Raw genomic sequence first — 18449 nt, forward strand, 5'->3', positions numbered from 1 at the left:
GTATTTTTCACGGGCAATGCAATCACTGTCGATGTTATTAATTGTGGATTTCGTAAATTTTATCAAAAACCGAAGGCCGTAACAATAAAAAAGAATATTACAGCAAATGAACAAAGTAGGTACCTAATACCTAGATAGTAAATTTTTTTCTCGGTCTCAAAACGTCTTAATGTGTATATTTATGTTTTAAAAAGAGTATGAGACAATTCGCCCACTCCTTTAAAAATGCACTCGAAATAACCTACTGCATCTAATTATAAGCTATTTCAGTCGACTTTAATCCTACGATTAGATAGACACGATCATGTTGACAGATTGGTTGATTTTGAAGGGTGCTTCTCAAGAGTTGCATAAGAATCTTTGCTGCGGGAAATTGCAATTCATAAAATGCACAGAAAAGAATTCAGTTGGATATTGCACATTTGCCCAGTATTTTTAACGTTAGAGCGTTAAAAATAGCGAGGTAAATAAGGACGTACGGAATTTTCAAATTGTATGAGCGCCTTATAAGCCTTTAAGACTAATTTTAAGTATTTTTAAATATTTCTGTTAGTCGCATAGTTCGTAAATGATTATAGTTACTGAAATAGTTCTGTTTATTACTTGGCAAAAGTTGGATTATATTCTAGATTCTATGGCAAAAATAGAAGCAGTCTCATGCGGCACGAGTCAATAGTGACATCACAGCTACAACGTTACTTCGTCTAATTGATACCTTTCTGGGAGTTGATTGCCCCATTCCAAATGACGTACAGGAGTCATGTGCCAAGACGTGATTATTGTGATTTAAACGATCCCGGAATGAGGACATCGGCATTTATCCCGTTTGTGTCGGAAGAGAGACGGAAGGCAGTCGTGGATAGAATTGGTATTCCGATGCAAAAATAAATAAATTCGATTAGTGGGGGGCGCAGGGTTCGAGGACGGCCACCAGCATAAACGGAGCATAGTGTGCGATACCGCAACCTGGGTCCGAATCCTCTAGTGCAGGGCCCACGCGTCGGGCGATCCATGACGACGCGCGTTACGTCACCTAGGATATGCAGCAGAGGCGTTGGGTGTTGGCGTTTGAGTACCTGTAGAACATTCATGTCCGGCGCTCATTCAGATCCCGTCAGTGTTTCCAGAGTGCGCGAGTTTTCCAGTAGTGAATTGCGGCATGGCAGCGGAGGCACACTCCGGTGCCCGACGCCGTCAACATGTTAACACTTATGATGCGAAGGGAAGACGACGACTTGAAGGGTGACGCCTACACTCGCCAACGAACTCGGGATAATGCAACAGGTGGTGACGAATTTGTGGATATTTCTCAAGTGCAACAGTTGTTGCTCGATTCTCCTTCGAATGGAGGACAGACTCGAGGAAGAAGAAGTGAAGCCCCAACGCCGCCAGCGATAGACAATCGTACGAGGATGCTGGAAACTTATTCCACGCCACACTATTACCATGGTGGCTACGGACACCAACATCACACAGCGCCGGCCACCAGCGTGGATGATTTGGTGGCGATGTGGTTTGCCGGCCCTTCTACGTCCGCAGGTGTGTTTCTTAATGGAGTGCTGCATGTAAAATGTTGCATTATATGTCCGACTCGCTTTTCTTGTTAATGATGTTGTTTTAATGGCATTTACGCACAAATTTACTAATATGGAAGTTCTAACCTGTTTCGTTTACACACATTTACCTAATTTAAGGCAGATGCCACGATTGTCCCTGCTAACTTAGAATTTTAGTGGCTTCCAAATTAATCTCAAAATTGCAGCACCACACCAATCATTTTGACGCCCACAGATCCGATATAATTATTGCCTATTTTAGTATCACCTTATACGGTTTTACTTACATAATAATACTGTACATACTTTTATATTCGACTTTACACCACATCAACCTTAAAAACCCACTCAATTTATTCAAAGCTCCAACGCTCTAGGATACGTCACTTCATTTATAACTGGACACATGCACTTACTTATGCAAGTTTAGTTGTAATTCAACGTTCATGCACACACTCGATTTTTGAATGTAATAACCCGAAATTGAAAGTACAAGGTAATCAATATAATCAAGACTAGAGGACTTTTTCACGTTACAAATTAATTTAAATTGCTAAAAGGATACTGATTTCAATGCATTTGATTGTATGTCTTTAGTAAGAACGTGGGGTATACCGCGCTGCTTGCAGCAAGGTTTCATTGAGAACTTCTTTCTGAATGAAGTAGGTAGTAATCGAATGATGCGATTACACAAGGAAGTTGTAAATTAAATTAACGTTTTTTGATAGATTTTACAACACCTTCTAAATCCTATCGGACGAAATGTTTCGAATTTGTAAACCGTGCTTAAGCTTTCTGTGCATAGTTTCGCACATTTTAAACAAGTAACGATAGGTTGGTAAGTTCCGTGATTATGTTTAATTCGGGTTCGCTGGAGATACCTAATTTACGCAAGTAAACTACAGTTTGATTTTACTCCGGAAGTGTAGTAACAGGAGACCATCTTCGCGCGTAGTATGTTTTAGGGGAAGAGGGTTGCTGAAGGTGGGGATGAAATCGTTGTCGGCGCCATACTGCCTGGAGGGGTTGAAAATCATGAATGAATTGACGTCACTACGCGAAAGCTTCGATTTTACTGGGGCACCCTTCACAACATAAAATTACCGCGGAGAAATATCGATTGTTATTCCGCACTTGAATCGTTCATTGGTTTAAAATGTGCCAATATCTACTATAAATTGTTATATAATAGGGATGCGTCAACGTCATGGGAAATCTCTTAGTGTTGGTGGTTGTATTTGGCGTCTGACTCAGACCAGAAGTCGATGCCAGCTGATATGTATTTTGGGCCATGATTCTAAGGATCGTTGTTATTTTTAATGTGTGGCAACAGATGTTTTTTCAAAAATAGTACGCTTTATTATTTTGCTCATGATGCGTGTTTTAAATTTGCAATATTGAGCGTCACGCATTCTTTGCGAAGCTTTTAAAGACTGTAAGGCTGATGAAGTTTATTTGGTATTTCTTATAGGGTTGTAACTTTTGAACTGTCATTGCAATTAAATTCGACTTGAATGCGTCGTGATAATACGCGAATAGGGAGTCTTCACCCCGTTATTGAGGTGGCATTTACCCTAAAAGCTACAGGTTTTTACTGTTTACTTCCGAGAACTTGGATTGTTTGCACGGGGTGGTTAATTAGTGCTTGTAAGTCGATAATTATACGATTTTTCTATGTAAAAGGTCAATTTTAATTCGGTTTGAGTCTTAAAAGTGGTTATGAAAGCTTTAGGGTGAACTATATGCGGAGATGGGTTTAAAATTTAAGCAGTTGTTTGCATGTATATCTAAGCGCCGTATTACGTCACCGCGACGTCAAGTTACATTGCTGTAACAGTGGGGATCGCGATGGAGGGGGATCTGCGGCCTCCCAATAGACTTCTTTAGTGTGACGTCAGTCCGCCATTTTTGTTAAGTTGGTCAAGGTTTACTTTCCAAACAAATTTTGTTACACAGTGTTTTTACTAGTAGCTTTGTTATTTAGTGCCTTATTTTTAATTTTAACGGGTTTTTGTGCATTCGTTCTTTATTTGTGGACTAAGGTAAGCATACTCTTTGAATAATACAATAATTTTTATGCAAATTACGAAAAAAAACTGTTTGAAATTGAAATAATGTTAAAAGTGAGGTTAGGTGTATTTGTTTATTTAAAGTTTGCAATAGATTTAATGTATAATTTAACAGATTTATTTGCTTTTTTTTAATTGTCTGCGAATGTTTATGTATAGTAGTAATGGATTATTTATAGATGGTGATGTGTTTTGTTCCCGATTGCAAGCACTACAGCGAAAAGCATGCCTGTCGGTTTTTCACCTTTCCAAAAGATGCCAATGAAAAACGAAGGTGGATAAAATTAATTAGGTTTGTAGTTAATTTGCAGATTTATTTGTTTATTGATTATAATTACCATAGGCGAGATGATAGAAACCCCACTTCTCACTCATTAGTATGTGGTTGCCATTTTAAGGACGGTAACAGAAGCAATGGACCTACAATTTTTGAAAGGAATAAGGGGAAGCTTTTTGATGTACCTGAGGTTGAAGTTAGGTAAGTACCTACTCTATGTAATTAGACCAATTGTGAGAGGAGTTGCACCTTGCACTAATTGCTGGTACAGGTGCGTACTCACTTCAGCATCTGGGCCGAATGAGCACTGTCCGCACAGAACGAGAATTTAGGACAGAATATCAAGGCGAATTGAGGGTGCAGTAAACGTCTGTCCATCAATGGAAATTCGTGGTCAATTTGTTCAGCCTGATTTATTTCTAAATTCAAGAATTTATTGTCAAACTACCAGTAATTATTGCAAGTTCGACCTCTCTCAGCACCTCTCACAACTGGTCTAAATTTTAGATATAGGTTACTGCCGGAGAAAATCAGAGAATCATGTTTATACCCATGGGTTTTTGACAAAACATAAGCACAAACTGCAAATTTTAATGGTAAAGTAAGCAAAATCTTGTATTGAAAGAGATGCCATCATTTTTTATTATACATCTGTTTGTGAAATGAAGTTCACCTAAAAATTTATATCACATTTTGCTGCTTAAGATGTATTAACCTAGGTATTAACAGTAAACATCCCAAAATAGTAAATTTTGAATTGTTTTCAAATGTGTTACTTAAATTAAAAATTGTTGAGTCAATTTGCCACGTAACAACATCCCTGATGCGTAGCATGAAGGATTGGGAGTGGAAAATTGACGAGAAGCAGCACAATTTGCCAAAAAAGTTAACGAAAGTTTAAATATATCAACCTTTCAGGCACAGAAAGAAACAGCAACCAAGAAGTGCTTCACCAGCAGTTGCTGGGCCATCATGGCTACCTGATCCTGTACCATTGGAAGAGCACCAACCTGAAGAACCTGCAAAAGAAGTGATTGAAGAAAGCTCAACATCTGCTCCTACAGTTCTGCCAGAATTCTCAGCTATGCTGGAAGCTCAAGTTTATTTTCTAGAAAAAGAAAACAAAGAGCTAAAAGAAGCACTAGAGAAGTGTGCAGGCAAATTATCCTTTGCAGCAATTGCAAATACAGATCATTTAATTTCTGTATATACCGGAATCCCAACCAAAGATATTTATTTGGCTCTATATTCTTTAATGGAAAACCACGAGTTAAATTATTATTATAAGTGGAATGTAGTAACAATACCAAAAATTGATCAATTGTTAATTACTTTAATGAAGTTGCGCTTAAATTTACTGCTGGACGACCTCAGTGTTCGATTTGGGGTTACAAAGGGGACTATTTCCAACATCGTAAAAACGTGGATGTTTGCATTACACGAAGTGCTATTTAAACACTTTATGGCAGAAGTTCCAACAACCTCAAAAAATAAATGCTGTTTGCCTAGCTCCTTTAACTCCTTCACTAACTGCAGGATGATTTTGGACTGTACAGAGATGGCATGTATTCATCCACAAAATATGGAGAAGCAGAGAGCAACATACAGCAGCTACAAACATAGAAATACGTTGAAAGGGTTAATAGGTGTAGCACCCAATGGAGTCATAACTTATGCAAGTAAGCTGTATCCTGGTTCAATATCAGACAAAAAAATTGTGCAAGATAGTGGAGTATTGAAGGTATTTCAACCTGGAGATCTGATTCTTGCAGACAAAGGGTTTTTAATTGCAGATCTTTTACCACAAGGAGTGCATATTAACACACCACCATTTTTATGTTCGGCACAGTTTACACCAGAACAGGTGATTATGACACGAACTATAGCACGAGCTAGAATTCACGTCGAAAGAGCCATTAGTAGAATAAAGTGCTTTAGAATACTGAATATGATTCCCCAAACACTTATTCCACATGCGTCCATTATTTTTCAATTGTGTGCAGCAATAACAAATTTACAGTTTCCCTTAATTAAAGAGGTTGGAGAAATGTATTTAGAATAAGTTATGGTATTTTTATTAAGGTGTTTAGTCATTTTTATGTTACTCTTATAGATTTTAGAAATAGGTATTTAGATTTTATGTTCCATATTATAGCGATAATTTGTTAATAAGATATTAGATTGAAGGAATAATACAATGAATATATACATATATAATAAGTAAAGGTAAAAATAAATGTTTAAAATTTTGAATTTTCTATTAAATATAATACATAATGCTGTAAATAAAAATCTTTTAGTGTTTCAAAATTTTCTTCCCAACTTTCTTCTTTATGTATTTCTTTAATAATTAATTGTTTTGGCGTCCATATAACTAAATAGCATAAATTGCGTTTTGTTAATGCCAATGTCCCTTGAATTTGGGCATAATAATCATGGTCAACATTGACGAGAATGTCGTGATTGTCAGTCAAGTATATAATATACTTTTTGTCTTTTTTCAGCTCTTCTAATAAATCCTTATCCCTAAATTTATAGGGGCATTTAACTTCGACTATGGCATCATCGTCCACCAATCCATCAGGACTCGCTCCCAAAAATCCACAAGAGTGAACCCAAAGCCCTGTGGGAGTGACTTTACGATCATAGGCTTCGCAAAACTCTTTTATGGCAATTGTTTCGTGATTTTTGCCCCACTGAATAGACTTTACACCTTCCAAATTGTATGATTCTAAAAATACAAGATAAATGTTAGTTTATCACAAAGTAGTTGTTTATTATACCTGTTAAGCGTCTAAATAGAGATATCGGAAATTTACCACCGCGACTGCCTCTTGCATAGGCCTTTAAAATGGCTCCAAAGTTACTTGCTGTTAGGCGATTTTTCCTTGCCGTAAGCCAACTTGCATTTGTTGATTGCCCTGTTGTGGCCCGTACAATAGTTTCAATGGATGTATCATCCAAAAGTAATTGTGATAATAAAAAATTAGTTTTATCCAAAGCATTTAAATAATGCTCAGAAAAAACAATGGATTCAATGTCCAATAAAAAACTCTGTTCTGATGGAGGTTCAGGTTTCAAAAGCCAACTAAAACCAACTGCTCCTCCGTATTGTTCTAATTGAGAACGAAAATTTGATGTTTCTTCAGCAGTCGGTTTACGATTTGTTGTCTGGTGTTCTCGGACTGGATAGTAAAAATCAACTGCATGCACTTCTTCTTTTTGCTTCATCACATTCCACTTGCATGCTACATCTGTTACTGATATATTGTCACGAGCAAATACACAAAGCGCAGCCATATGATGGCACAAGTACAGCCCCCTCGGGCATGTACATGTAGCACTCTCTATGTGCCTACTAGCATCCAGTTGGATCTTAAAAATGGACACAAAAAATTAAAATGATGTAAAATTTTATTATTGAACTTACATTAACAGTATAAAATCGTTTTCGCATGCTGGCAAAGACTTCACCGTTTATGCATAATAATTCGGCATTAAATTGGTATCTTTTAATCCGATTAGACTTAACCGAATTTTCACCCTTACTCAATAGAGTAAGCTCTTCCTTAAAGAACTCAGCAATAGCTCCTAACAGTAAAACATGGGCCATCCTGTAAAACAAAATTTAAAAACCGACATTAACATAACCTATACACATAAGGTTTTTAATTTTTACTTAGTTTTTCCATATAAAACAATGACCAGAAGTTATAAATTATACTTGCCTGATGTTAATGCTTTATTTTTTAATACTCTTCAGTGTATAAATTACCTAAAATGCTTTAAAACTAATAAAAACGTGAAAACTCCCAGGTTAAACTTCAATTGTTTGGAAAGCGCACCTTGACCTTTTTAACAAAAATGGCGTTAGTGACGTCAACACTAAACGAGTCTATTACGAACTATTTTCAGCTCCCTTCCGATTACACAAAATTACGCAATCCGCCGGTAAGAAAAAAAAATTTCATTGAAAGGTTCGACAGATTCCGTTAGCAGTTTATTTTTAGTAACTGTTTTAGTTTTCAGTGTCGGAGTTCAATTTCCGGGATACCGATTATCCTTTTTCGGCTTAGGCTGAATTTTTCACTAGTATATAGTCTCCCCCCAGAACCTTACGGGTGCTGCTTGATTTTTAACTTTTTACTGTTCGACGTGAATGCTATTCGTGCCTTAACGCGCATTGCCCTCCAATACGTAACTTGGAAGAAAGAGTTTAACGGACTAACCTTCATTTTTTCAATGGAACACCTTGTATATTTTAATTTATAAATTTTCTTATCAAAAATATGATATACCAATGATAATTTTCAAAAAAGTTTCAAAAGTGATTAGAAGTGTCACAATACAAGCAGGACCAGTTCAAGATCGCCCGCTATTTACCGGCCAGCGTCAAAAGTAGCTCAAGGTGAAATCAAAGGTCACCCGCGTCCTGTCATAAGTGAATTACTGACCTCATAGTTGAGACCTGCTTTTGTGGCACTTCAATAACTTTGCTTTTGTATATAAGCTGACCCTTTCCTCTCCTGTTGCTGACCGACCGAGTTGTACACAGGCGCGCTTCATACGTTAATAGTTTGTCGTGGAACTTACCTCGAGAGTAACCTTTGAACTTCTCCTTGATCTATATTCTAATGTAAGAGGTGGGGTTAGGGACCGTTTAACTGATTGGAAGGACGATGGCGCGGAGAGAGTGGCGAAAGCTACATTTGCATTTCACCTTTACTTAATTTCCAAGGTCACCACCAAGAGATGCATGACATTTGGGTTTTATCTCGAGTTACTTTTAAATATGGGTACCTCAACCAACAAAAATCTTGACGCAATGTCAACTTTCTAATTTCTGGAGATATTTTTTGAAATTTAAACCAAAGTTTCTTCTAGTAAAGACAAGCATATCGCATATTGTAAAAATCAGATGTACGCGTGCGCAGACGGTGCAATGCTAAGTTTCTTGTTTATAAGAATCTATTTTATGCTTATTTTCCTCTGTACACATAAATAGTCCATTACATGGCCTTTCGGGAACACTACTAATCAATTCATAGAAAATGCGCTAGTTACTCACTTTAAGGCTTGTTTCGTGTTTTTCTTTTATTTTGAGATACGAGACCCTTACAGGAGATTAATTGGAGCCCCACGCTGGGCGCCACTTGCAACACCTTAGTTAGATCTACAGGGGTTATAAACCCCTCTTGCAGAAAATAAATTTCATTATCTACAGCACCGGCACAAATTTTAGCCTAACAATTAATTTTTTGTCATGAAATAATTGATACCACGGCTAGCTCAGTAATGAATAAATTTTCCATGACTCATACTGTACGGAAGGTCTTTACTTTCACTTACAGTCTGAAAATTAAAATCTGATGCTCTGGTTTTATCACTCTCAAGTAAATATTCATATGAATTGGCTGGTTGGAAAATAATCTCGTTCCAACTCCAGTTTTCTTTACATTTTTTTGTAATTGAAAATAGTGCAGTACCTACTTTAGGTAACCAATGCAAATTAAAAATGTAAACCTTGTCTCGCGATCACGTCCAAATCTAACTAACTTCGAAAATTTGGCCTTTCTCCCACCCAACTTTTACTTATGTACTCGCCGAGCTCCAGTGATGAAACGGACCCACCGAAAGCCAAGTTTACATGCTCAGGTAGCCTCATTCACCGCCACGACAGTTTTTAGGACCGGCAACACTGTAGCCTTTCGACTCTTGTTAAACACTCATTTCTTATCTTAACGCGCTTTATTTTTTCGCCGATTAGTTCCGTTCTCTTTTTTTATGAAGCGTTGCAGGTATACAATTTCCTATACTGGCAAATTTCTAAATAAAAAAAATCTTTAAATCTTAAAGCGACCACAATTGCTTAATTTCCGTCACCACCAAGAGACGAATGATATTTGAGTTTTACCATGACCCATGGCATGACCATGGCGAGCAATCGTGAACTGGTCCAGATTCGGCCTCGTTACACTATTTGTTTTAAAAAATGTACAAACAAAATTGTTCACTTTGAAATTTGAAAATTAAAAGTAAAAAAAAAGTATTTACAAAATAAAAAAAACTTTGAATTTTTTTAATCCATTTTTAACTTTTAATCTTTTAGATTAAAATGCACAGAGTGTCCTTTTTAAAAATGAAATTGCATCCGATAACTTTTTTGACCCGACTCTGTACACTTATTTTGGAAACGGCAGATTATTCAACAATAAATAAAGAAACTTTTGTAATAAACATTTTTCTGTGTCTCTTTTAACTAAGAATACGTAGGAGGATTCTAATCACGAACTTATAAATTAAGATGGACTGCTGATCAAACAGTTGCATAGAGGTAGAAATGGCCCTAGAATGGGCGCCGCCATGATGTGCACGTTTTAGTTATTTTCTAGGGAATTTTTCCTAGTGCTTTGAGAGTGTTTTGAGACTATTGCAGCCTTGGAAAATGACATGTCTCACAGTAATTTATTTAGAAAACGTGAGGTTAATGCTTGTTTAAAAGTATGGCCCAAAAAGAATACATTAAATTACGGAGTTACCTGGCAAAAGGGGGACACCCTGTACGTGTCATTTGCCCTTTCCAAATGCCAAAGCAAGCCCTGGAAACAGCACACCTTTTGTTCTTTGAACTTGAACTTTCCACGTGTTATTTGACCCTACCGTCACCGTGGAGCCCTTCAAATTAGTTCTCCGATCGGCCACTAACTGGTGGCGCTACCCGCGGGAATTTAAGATTTCAAGGGCCACTCCAACCCTGACATTGCTTTTTGAGTTGTAAATATGATACAATTCCCATTCACACTGAAAACTGTTTCTAAAATAGCATTATTATCTGCCAATCTATTTATAACTGCTAACATTCTTTTTATCACTAGATGATGGCGCCACGATGATGGAAGTCGATCACGATACACGCCAAGTATATTCCGAACAGATGAAGGTTCCGACTGGTTCGTTGGATGTTTTAATTCCAAGCCAAGAGACACTGTCGCAACGGCTCACAACTCCAATAGTTACTACATTTGTCAATACGGATAAGATAAGCTTCGAACGGTGAGGTTTTTTCCTTTCTAAGTCGTCGATACATTTTTTGCCGTAGAAACAAAGCGGGTATTTGGGGTTGGCGATCGGACAAAACTGAAATCGTAAACGGGTACGAGTGTAAAGTGTTTGGTGCAAGTAACGTCGAATTAATAACGAAAACGAGAATGGAACACCTGACCGAGAACGATAAGGCGATCGCCAAGAATAAAAATGGGAAAAGCCCATTGCAAAACTTTCTAGGTATCGCCGAAGTAGAGGAAGAGGCCGCTGCCACTTTGATACCCAAAGTACTCTTGCGTTGTGCTCGATTTCGTCGTGTGTAATCGGAGTTGTTTTAGGAGGAATATGTAAGTATGACGAATCCTTGCAATATCAGTCCTGAGGAGTATTTCGATGCGGGCATGAATTTGGAGGGTCGCGATATTGGAAGACCGAAGGAGATTAATACGAAGATTCAGAAGTTTAGGGCGACGCTCTGGTTGTGCGAGCATTACCCTTTGTCATTTCCTGAGCAGATTTTACCCATCGTCGATCTTATGGCTATTTCCAGTTCCCATTTCGCCAAGTTGAGGAATTTTATTCAAATGCAGTTGCCTTCGGGATTTCCGGTTAAAATTGGTAAGTAGGCGGAGCTTCGATCCAGGTTACGGTGTAGTATGCCAATCTATTTGGTTGAATGTAAAAATACTTAACTTGACAGCTATTGTGATCGTTTTTGTTAATTGCACTATTTGAAGTAACAAGTAAAACGGTTTTCGTCCTAAGGTGAGTAACTTCAGCGCATTTTCCATTAATGATCATTACTTCCCAAAAGGCCATAGCTATGTGCGCTGTGATTTTCTTTACTAGAGGCATATATTATTTCAAAGAAATATCTTGATAAATAAAGAAGTTGGCACTGACTGCGCATGCGCACATCTAATTTTTGCAATATCAGTTTAAAGGAGATAACTATAGCCAAAATAAAGGCAAATGACGACTTTATTACAAAGTCGGGAAATTCCCTCAAAGCTATGTGGACAATCATCAATACCTATAATAAATGCCCAAGTGTACTACGTACAATATTATCTTGTACTGATTTCAATCGTTTCTTTAGTAGTAACGTTGATGAAATATTAGCTAGTCTGCCTGACAGTGTCAATGATCCTGTTACTTATTGTAGATCCTATCAAAACACTTATCTCTTTGAATTCAAAAGCGTATCTCAGATTGACATTCGCGACGCGATCAAAAATTTACGAAATAGTAACTCTAGAGACATATTCGGTTTAAGCTTAACATTGATTAAACGTAACATAAGTGCCTTTGTGGAACCTCTCACTAAATTGACAAACCTGATCATTGCGACAGGAGTATTTCCCGATATTTTGAAATTAGCGTTAGTCATACTCCAATTAAAGAAAGGGCTAGATAGTAATGACACTGATAGTTACAGACCAATTTCCAACCTCCCCATTTTTAGTAAAATAATTGAAAAGGTGCTCTATAAGCAAATAGTACACTTTTTCGAATTTAACAATATTTTCTATCGCCATCAGTATGGATTTAGAAAAGGAAGGTCTACTTCCGATGCAATCACTTCTTTTACTATCAGTGTTCTAAACTGCTTCGAGACCAGACAGCATACGGTTGCTGCTTTTGTGGACCACTCCAAAGCTTTCGATTGTGTGTCACATGACATTCTAATACGCAAGCTTGGAGAGGTTTACAACTTCAGCAGCGTCAGTCGATCACTACTTGCTTCATATCTGAGCAATAGATATCAATATGTCATCTTTAATAATGTCATTTCCGGGAAATTACCGATTATGCATGGTGTACCCCAAGGGTCCATTCTTGGCCCATTGTTATTTTTAATTTATATAAATGACCTACCTGCATCTTTGCCATTAAAGGTGAAATGCATATTGTATGCCGATGATGCCACACTGATATCTACTGATCAAGTGCTTGACGCTGCGTATTCAACTATAAAGGAAGGCGTTGCTGCTGTCTCGGAGTGGTGCACGGACAACAAATTAAAATTAAATGCATCCAAAACTACTATTATGCCTCTGTCCTTAAAGAAAGGTGTTATTGAAATTAGTTGCCAGTCAATCTCTTTTTTGGGGTGCAACATTGATTCAAAATTGAATTTCAAATATCACTGCAATAGTGTAAGTAAAAAATTAAATAAATCAATATTTTTACTTACTAGATTGCGTTATAATACCTCCATTAATATTACTACAAGTGCCTATTTTGCCTATGCCCACAGTATTATGTCATATGCCATACTAGCATGGGGTCATAGCTCCCATTGGCATTGCATTTTTAAACTCCAACGTAGAGCTATTAGGGTCATATCTTGTCTTGGTTATAGGGACGAGTGTCGTAAGGCATTTATTGATCTAAGAATTTTAACTCTTCCCTGTATTTATATCCTTTCTGCAGTGTGTTACGCTAAGCAAAATATGTTTACTAATGTACAACAGTCAAAAGTTCACGACCATAACACTAGACTCAAGGGCAATATTCGCACTGACCTTTGCAGATTAGCAATATCTCAATTTGGTATACGATATCAGTCCCAATTTTTGTTTCATTGTCTCCCAGTTAATATACAATCATTACCTTTCTCTATATTCAAATTAAAAATTAAACAAATTCTATTAAGTAATGCTTTTTATTCGTTCGACGAGTTTGTTAGTTATTGTAAGTCTTCTCCGTTCATATACACAATGTGATTGTAACTATACGTCCGTTTTATTGTTTATTGTTTATGTACCTATCTTTGTTGACAAGTGTAAGTGTATAAACACAACACACAATAAAATATTATTATTATTATTATTATTATTATGTTTGCCTTTAACAGAAGCGTCTGTGATTAAAATTTCATAAAGATATCTCGATAAATAACAGTTGATACTGCGCATCCTGGGCATGTGCGCATTAATCTGATGTTTACAATATGCGATACGTTTGCTTACACTAAAAGCCTCTTTGGACAAAATTTCAAAGATATATCTCCATAAATAAGAAAGTTGCCATTGCGCAGACTGCGCATGCGCATATCTGGTTTTTTCTATATGCGTTATGTTTGCCTTCACCAAAAGTATCTGTGGTTAAAATTTCCTCAAAATATATTAATAAATAAGGAAGTTGACATTGTGCAGTTTAATTGTCAAGATTTTCCTTGTCTCAGGTGCCAGAGCTTATACGCTACTGAATGCACAAAGAACGAACTTAATATCTTGAAAACTGTAGGAGTAATTAAGGCCTCGAACAAGCGGACGGACAGAGAAAGTGGCTGCAATACCGCACTCAACTTCGTTGGAAAATGCGCTAAAAAAGTAAATACAGGGTTCTGCATTGGTCTTTCCTAGCTCATACCTGGTAAAAGATATCAAAAAACCTTTTGTGCAAATGTCAACCATAGTTGGTTGCGGTTCTACAGAAATTATTTTTGAATGTACAGGGTGTCAATAAACAACTGATTTTTTAATGGAACGCCCTGTATATTTTTAGTTGTTTCGATGTCATTATTTAACCTCTGCATGGAAACCTGTTCACTTTTTGGTTTTTTGTCAATGTTACCAAATTATTAATGTTTTTGGAATAATTCCCCATAAGCAAGCCCCGCTTTGATCAATAATGCTAATCTGAATAAAAGGAAACACTTTGGTAATGAGAAAGGTGGATTTAGTGATACAGGGTGTTCACAAAAAATTCAAATTTTTTTCAAATGGAATTGCCACTATTTTATTTCTCTATTCGATAGTCTTTTGTGTGCTCTTCAATTTTTATAAGGGGTGTCCTCTGCCTAAACCCCGTAGTTTTTAGGTTATTCAATATTTTTCTCAAAAATAGTTACACATTAATCAATTCTATGGTTTTTTATTATCACGGCCTACTCCTATTTATAAACATGTAATTAACTGTTGTTGTGAAAAATATTGAATAACCTAAAAACTACGGGCCTTTACGAAAATAACCAATTCTCATTATGAAAAATGGACGGTTTTGGCCGTACGGGTAAATTTTCATTTTTCGAATTTTGCATACCTTTACAAAAAATTTCATTAATATTGAAGGCACTCGCACCGTTGTCACGACGTTTGAAAGAAGAAGCATGGAGCTATCGTATTCCTCTTTGTCCGCCATACAAATCTCAAAAGGGCGTACATAAAACTTCGCCAAAGTAAAAATTAAAATTTACTGAAATTGACACTTGGTGGTGAAATTCTTTGGACTTATGTTTAATAAACTTTTCGCTGAAATCGACGTTAAACTACGAGATGCGAGCCGACCGACACGCATCCGAACGAGGCACGGCGCCAGGCGTATATTTTATCAAAATAAAAAAATCTTACCAAAGTCGTAAAATATGTACCAGGTGACCCAATAAGACTGTTCCTCGGCCATATCTCGGGAACCGTTCGTCGTATGACTTAGGGGTAAAAAAATTATTGTGTAAATCGGTTTTAGTTTTAAAAATGACCACCAGAGGGCGTAACTGCCATCTTAAATTTTAAAATTGCATTTTCTTTAAATTTTGCATAATAAACTAAACATTGTTTTTTCACATTTTTAAAGAGAACCAGTTTATCTATCATTTTCGTAAAAACAAAAACTCAGTTATTCCAAAAACAAAGATGGCGTGGGGCGTTCAATTGTTTTTGCAATAACCTGCTTTAACTTCTTAACCGTTTGACCGATTGTAACAAATTTGGTATCGTTAAAAAGAGCATTCCTTGGGCAACAAGAATCAACCAAAATATAGTTAATTTAGTTGAATCCTTCACCGCCAGGGGGCTATTTTGACACTATGACCAAAAATCCTAAAAAAATCAAATGGAATGATAGATTTTTTCCTTATGAAAAAGTAGCCAAATAACATCCAAAGAGGTGTGAAAACCGTTTTTCAAAATCTCGTTTCTAACCTCAAATATTGGGAAAATGAGATTAATTAATTAATTAATAAAAATGCTTAAATTGTATCTTGGCGCGAAAGAAAAGGTAGATTCTCATTGCCCAAGGAATGCTCTTTTCAACCATACCAAATGTGTTAAAATCGGTCAAACCGTTAAGTAGTTAAAGCAGGTTATTGCAAAAACAATTGAACGCCATACACCATCTTTGTTTTTGAAATAACTGAGTTTTTTTTACGAAAATGATAAACTGGTTCTCTTTAAAAATGTGAAAAAAAATGTTTAGCTTATTATGCGAAATTTAAAGAAAAAGCAATTTGAAAATTTAAGATGGCAGTTACGCCCTCTGTTGATCATTTTCAGAACTTCTCGAGATATGGCCAAGGAACAGTCTTATTGGGTCACCGGTACAGTACACATTAAACCGAAACTAACAAAGTCTCTGCACTCCAATCTTGTAGTTGTTTACAAATTAAAAAAATTTAACATAATAATACATTCAATTCGTTACACGTTTTTATAAAGTATAAGGAAATGATTAAAAAATATGTGTAAAGTTGAGACAGAGTCGTCGTGTGCAATCCATAGCATGAAACAAAACAAGATTTACATACACTTGCGCAATAGACAACTTTCGTATTCGAGGAGCAATTTGATCGAAATTTTCTGGTTGGCTCCTCTAATAAAAGTAAACAAAAAGAAAGTGCCGAAATCGTACTGCTCATGCGCAATAGAACAACTTTTTTATTTGTGGAGTAATTTGATCGACATTTTTACGGTAGCGGTAGGTTACCTTAATAGAAGCCAACCAAATGAAAGTGCAAAACATCATATAGCGCCCAATATTAATTACACCCCAAAACTGAAGACACAAACGTAAAATACCCCGTTTTTGGCGCTATTTGTGCGAAAGATACACACTCTAGCGGAGTCTTTTTTCACCAACCTATACCATGAGATTGGCTAAAAAAGAGACTACCAATAGATTAGCGTTTTTTTTTTTTGCAAAATTCCGACACTTAAAATCAACCCTAAGTACCTTATAATATCAAGAAATAAAATGTTACATAACAATAAAACAGTATAAAACGGAGACTGCTGGGCTCCAAAATGGCGGACGAGTCTGCTATCTTAATTAAGTATTGTAACTAAAACTCCAAGGTTTATGACCTTCTCCCATTACGATAATGCTTAAGAGTTATGTGTGAATATCACCAAGTGTTCTACGTGGTTACTTTTTGTTTATAACCAAAAAGGTTGGCAGCAAAATAATTTCACTGTAAAACGCAAACATACTAATACGTTTTCTTCTCTCCCAGAAATCCCTCTATTCCATGTTCTAAATGCAAGAATAACATTCGGCAATATTTTTGCGATGGACAGCAATGTCCCTCTCATAAGTAGAGTTAACGAAGACGACCACGTGACTTGCATCGTTGACGAAATGGCCTTTCAAGCACCACCCGATTACACAGAGTTTGGTAATGGTAAAGTCCTTTGTTTTTTTTTAGTTCCTTTCGTTAGCGTTCTTTGATATGGTTATAGTCAAGTTTCTATACTAAGCGGGTCTATTTCAGTTGAGGCGGATATTAGGAGACAGTACAGTATGGAGGAGGAAGATGATCTGCTTCAGTTTGCCATCCAGCAAAGTTTGATCGAGGCCGGCACCGAGACGGAGGAGGTTGACATTTGGGAGGCGCTAAAAGCTCAAAAGCCATCCAGGCCTAACACGCCCAATATGATCGGAGAGGAGGAACGCCAATTGCAGAGGTAGGTGGACTGTGGTAGGACTTGCGTTTGGTATTTGTTAAATTGTAGAGCGATTCAGGCTAGTTTGGCTTTGTATCAGCATAATGTAAATAGTATCGAATCAGGAATTAATAGTAGTCCCGAGACAGACTCTGACCTTCACATGGCACTAATACTATCAGAACAAGAACGGCAAAAAGACGAACAGCGACAACTACAGGAACAGCAACTATTAGAAGAAGTATTACAATTATCCTTGACGGAGAAGTGACCAACCGTTTATTTGTTTTATACGTAATTATTTTTATGGTACGTTTGGCAACGCTGTGTCATTCACGTCGACTGTTTTTCTAGGTAATCTACAACTTATGGTCTTGTATTTCTGTGTAAGAAAAGGGAAGTGTTTGTGAAATAAGTAAGTTACAAACTCCCTCCATTAATAAATTTAAACACTGACTATAATATTCAAATTACATAACGCATTTATAATTACACTGAAAGTTATGTTACTTGCATACTAATTTCGTATGGTTCTACCAAGTCTGGGCACGAAGACGTTCCATTGGTACTTACTATCAGATTATGTTGCACATTTAGTTACCTATTTTACGAATTCAAATGTTACTTTGAACTGATTTGATTTTCATATGTATTTATTCTTTGTATTCGGAGATTAAAATTATTATTAAATGTTGGCCGTTTTCATTCACAATGTTGACCCTCTGAGTTTAGTGATCTACTTTCGATCTGACAATGCAAAAAAAGGGTAGGAACATGATAATGGTCAGGTGGAGAACAAGCGTGGAAAGGTAACTTCTTTGGGGGCAAAATTGTCCCT

The 18449-nt window shown here is 36.6% G+C and overlaps 2 protein-coding genes across 4 annotated transcripts; both read left to right on the forward strand.

Moving 5' to 3' along the window:
• Positions 1–3441: 3441 nt before the first annotated feature.
• LOC116166481 lies at positions 3442–6122 on the forward strand. 3 transcript variants are annotated; one of them, XM_031481436.1, is made up of 4 exons: positions 3442–3598; positions 3805–4103; positions 4821–5643; positions 5696–6122. In XM_031481436.1, exons 2-4 carry the CDS (start codon positions 3805–3807, stop codon positions 5768–5770), a joined length of 1197 nt encoding a protein of 398 aa, XP_031337296.1. In that variant the 5' UTR covers positions 3442–3598; the 3' UTR covers positions 5771–6122. The 3 variants fall into 3 exon arrangements, with proteins under 3 accessions (XP_031337296.1, XP_031337295.1, XP_031337294.1); XM_031481435.1 differs by having other exon boundaries at positions 3805–3917; positions 3969–4103; positions 4821–6122; XM_031481434.1 differs by having other exon boundaries at positions 4821–6122.
• A 4654-nt stretch (positions 6123–10776) lies between these two features.
• LOC116166484 (ankyrin repeat domain-containing protein 13D-like) lies at positions 10777–18302 on the forward strand. The gene is made up of 6 exons (XM_031481443.1): positions 10777–10955; positions 11002–11233; positions 11285–11564; positions 17182–17349; positions 17440–17632; positions 17681–18302. Exons 1-6 carry the CDS (start codon positions 10792–10794, stop codon positions 17880–17882), a joined length of 1239 nt encoding a protein of 412 aa, XP_031337303.1. The 5' UTR covers positions 10777–10791; the 3' UTR covers positions 17883–18302.
• Positions 18303–18449: the final 147 nt, after the last annotated feature.

The sequence above is a fragment of the Photinus pyralis genome, unplaced genomic scaffold, assembly GCF_008802855.1.
Source record: "Photinus pyralis isolate 1611_PpyrPB1 unplaced genomic scaffold, Ppyr1.3 Ppyr1.4_LG3b, whole genome shotgun sequence".
Taxonomy (NCBI): Eukaryota; Metazoa; Arthropoda; class Insecta; order Coleoptera; family Lampyridae; genus Photinus; species Photinus pyralis.

Bases quoted from the DNA above. Each gene is read 5' to 3' on its own strand.
- LOC116166481 (XM_031481434.1), top strand. From the start codon at position 3,805: ATGGTGATGTGTTTTGTTCCCGATTGCAAGCACTACAGCGAAAAGCAT. The intron at 4,104-4,820 runs GTAAGTACCTAC...TCAACCTTTCAG, and splicing joins GTACCTGAGGTTGAAGTTAG to GCACAGAAAGAAACAGCAAC.
- LOC116166484 (XM_031481443.1), top strand. From the start codon at position 10,792: ATGATGGAAGTCGATCACGATACACGCCAAGTATATTCCGAACAGATG. The intron at 11,234-11,284 runs GTACTCTTGCGT...GAGTTGTTTTAG, and splicing joins CTGCCACTTTGATACCCAAA to GAGGAATATGTAAGTATGAC. The intron at 17,350-17,439 runs GTAAAGTCCTTT...GGTCTATTTCAG, and splicing joins TTACACAGAGTTTGGTAATG to TTGAGGCGGATATTAGGAGA.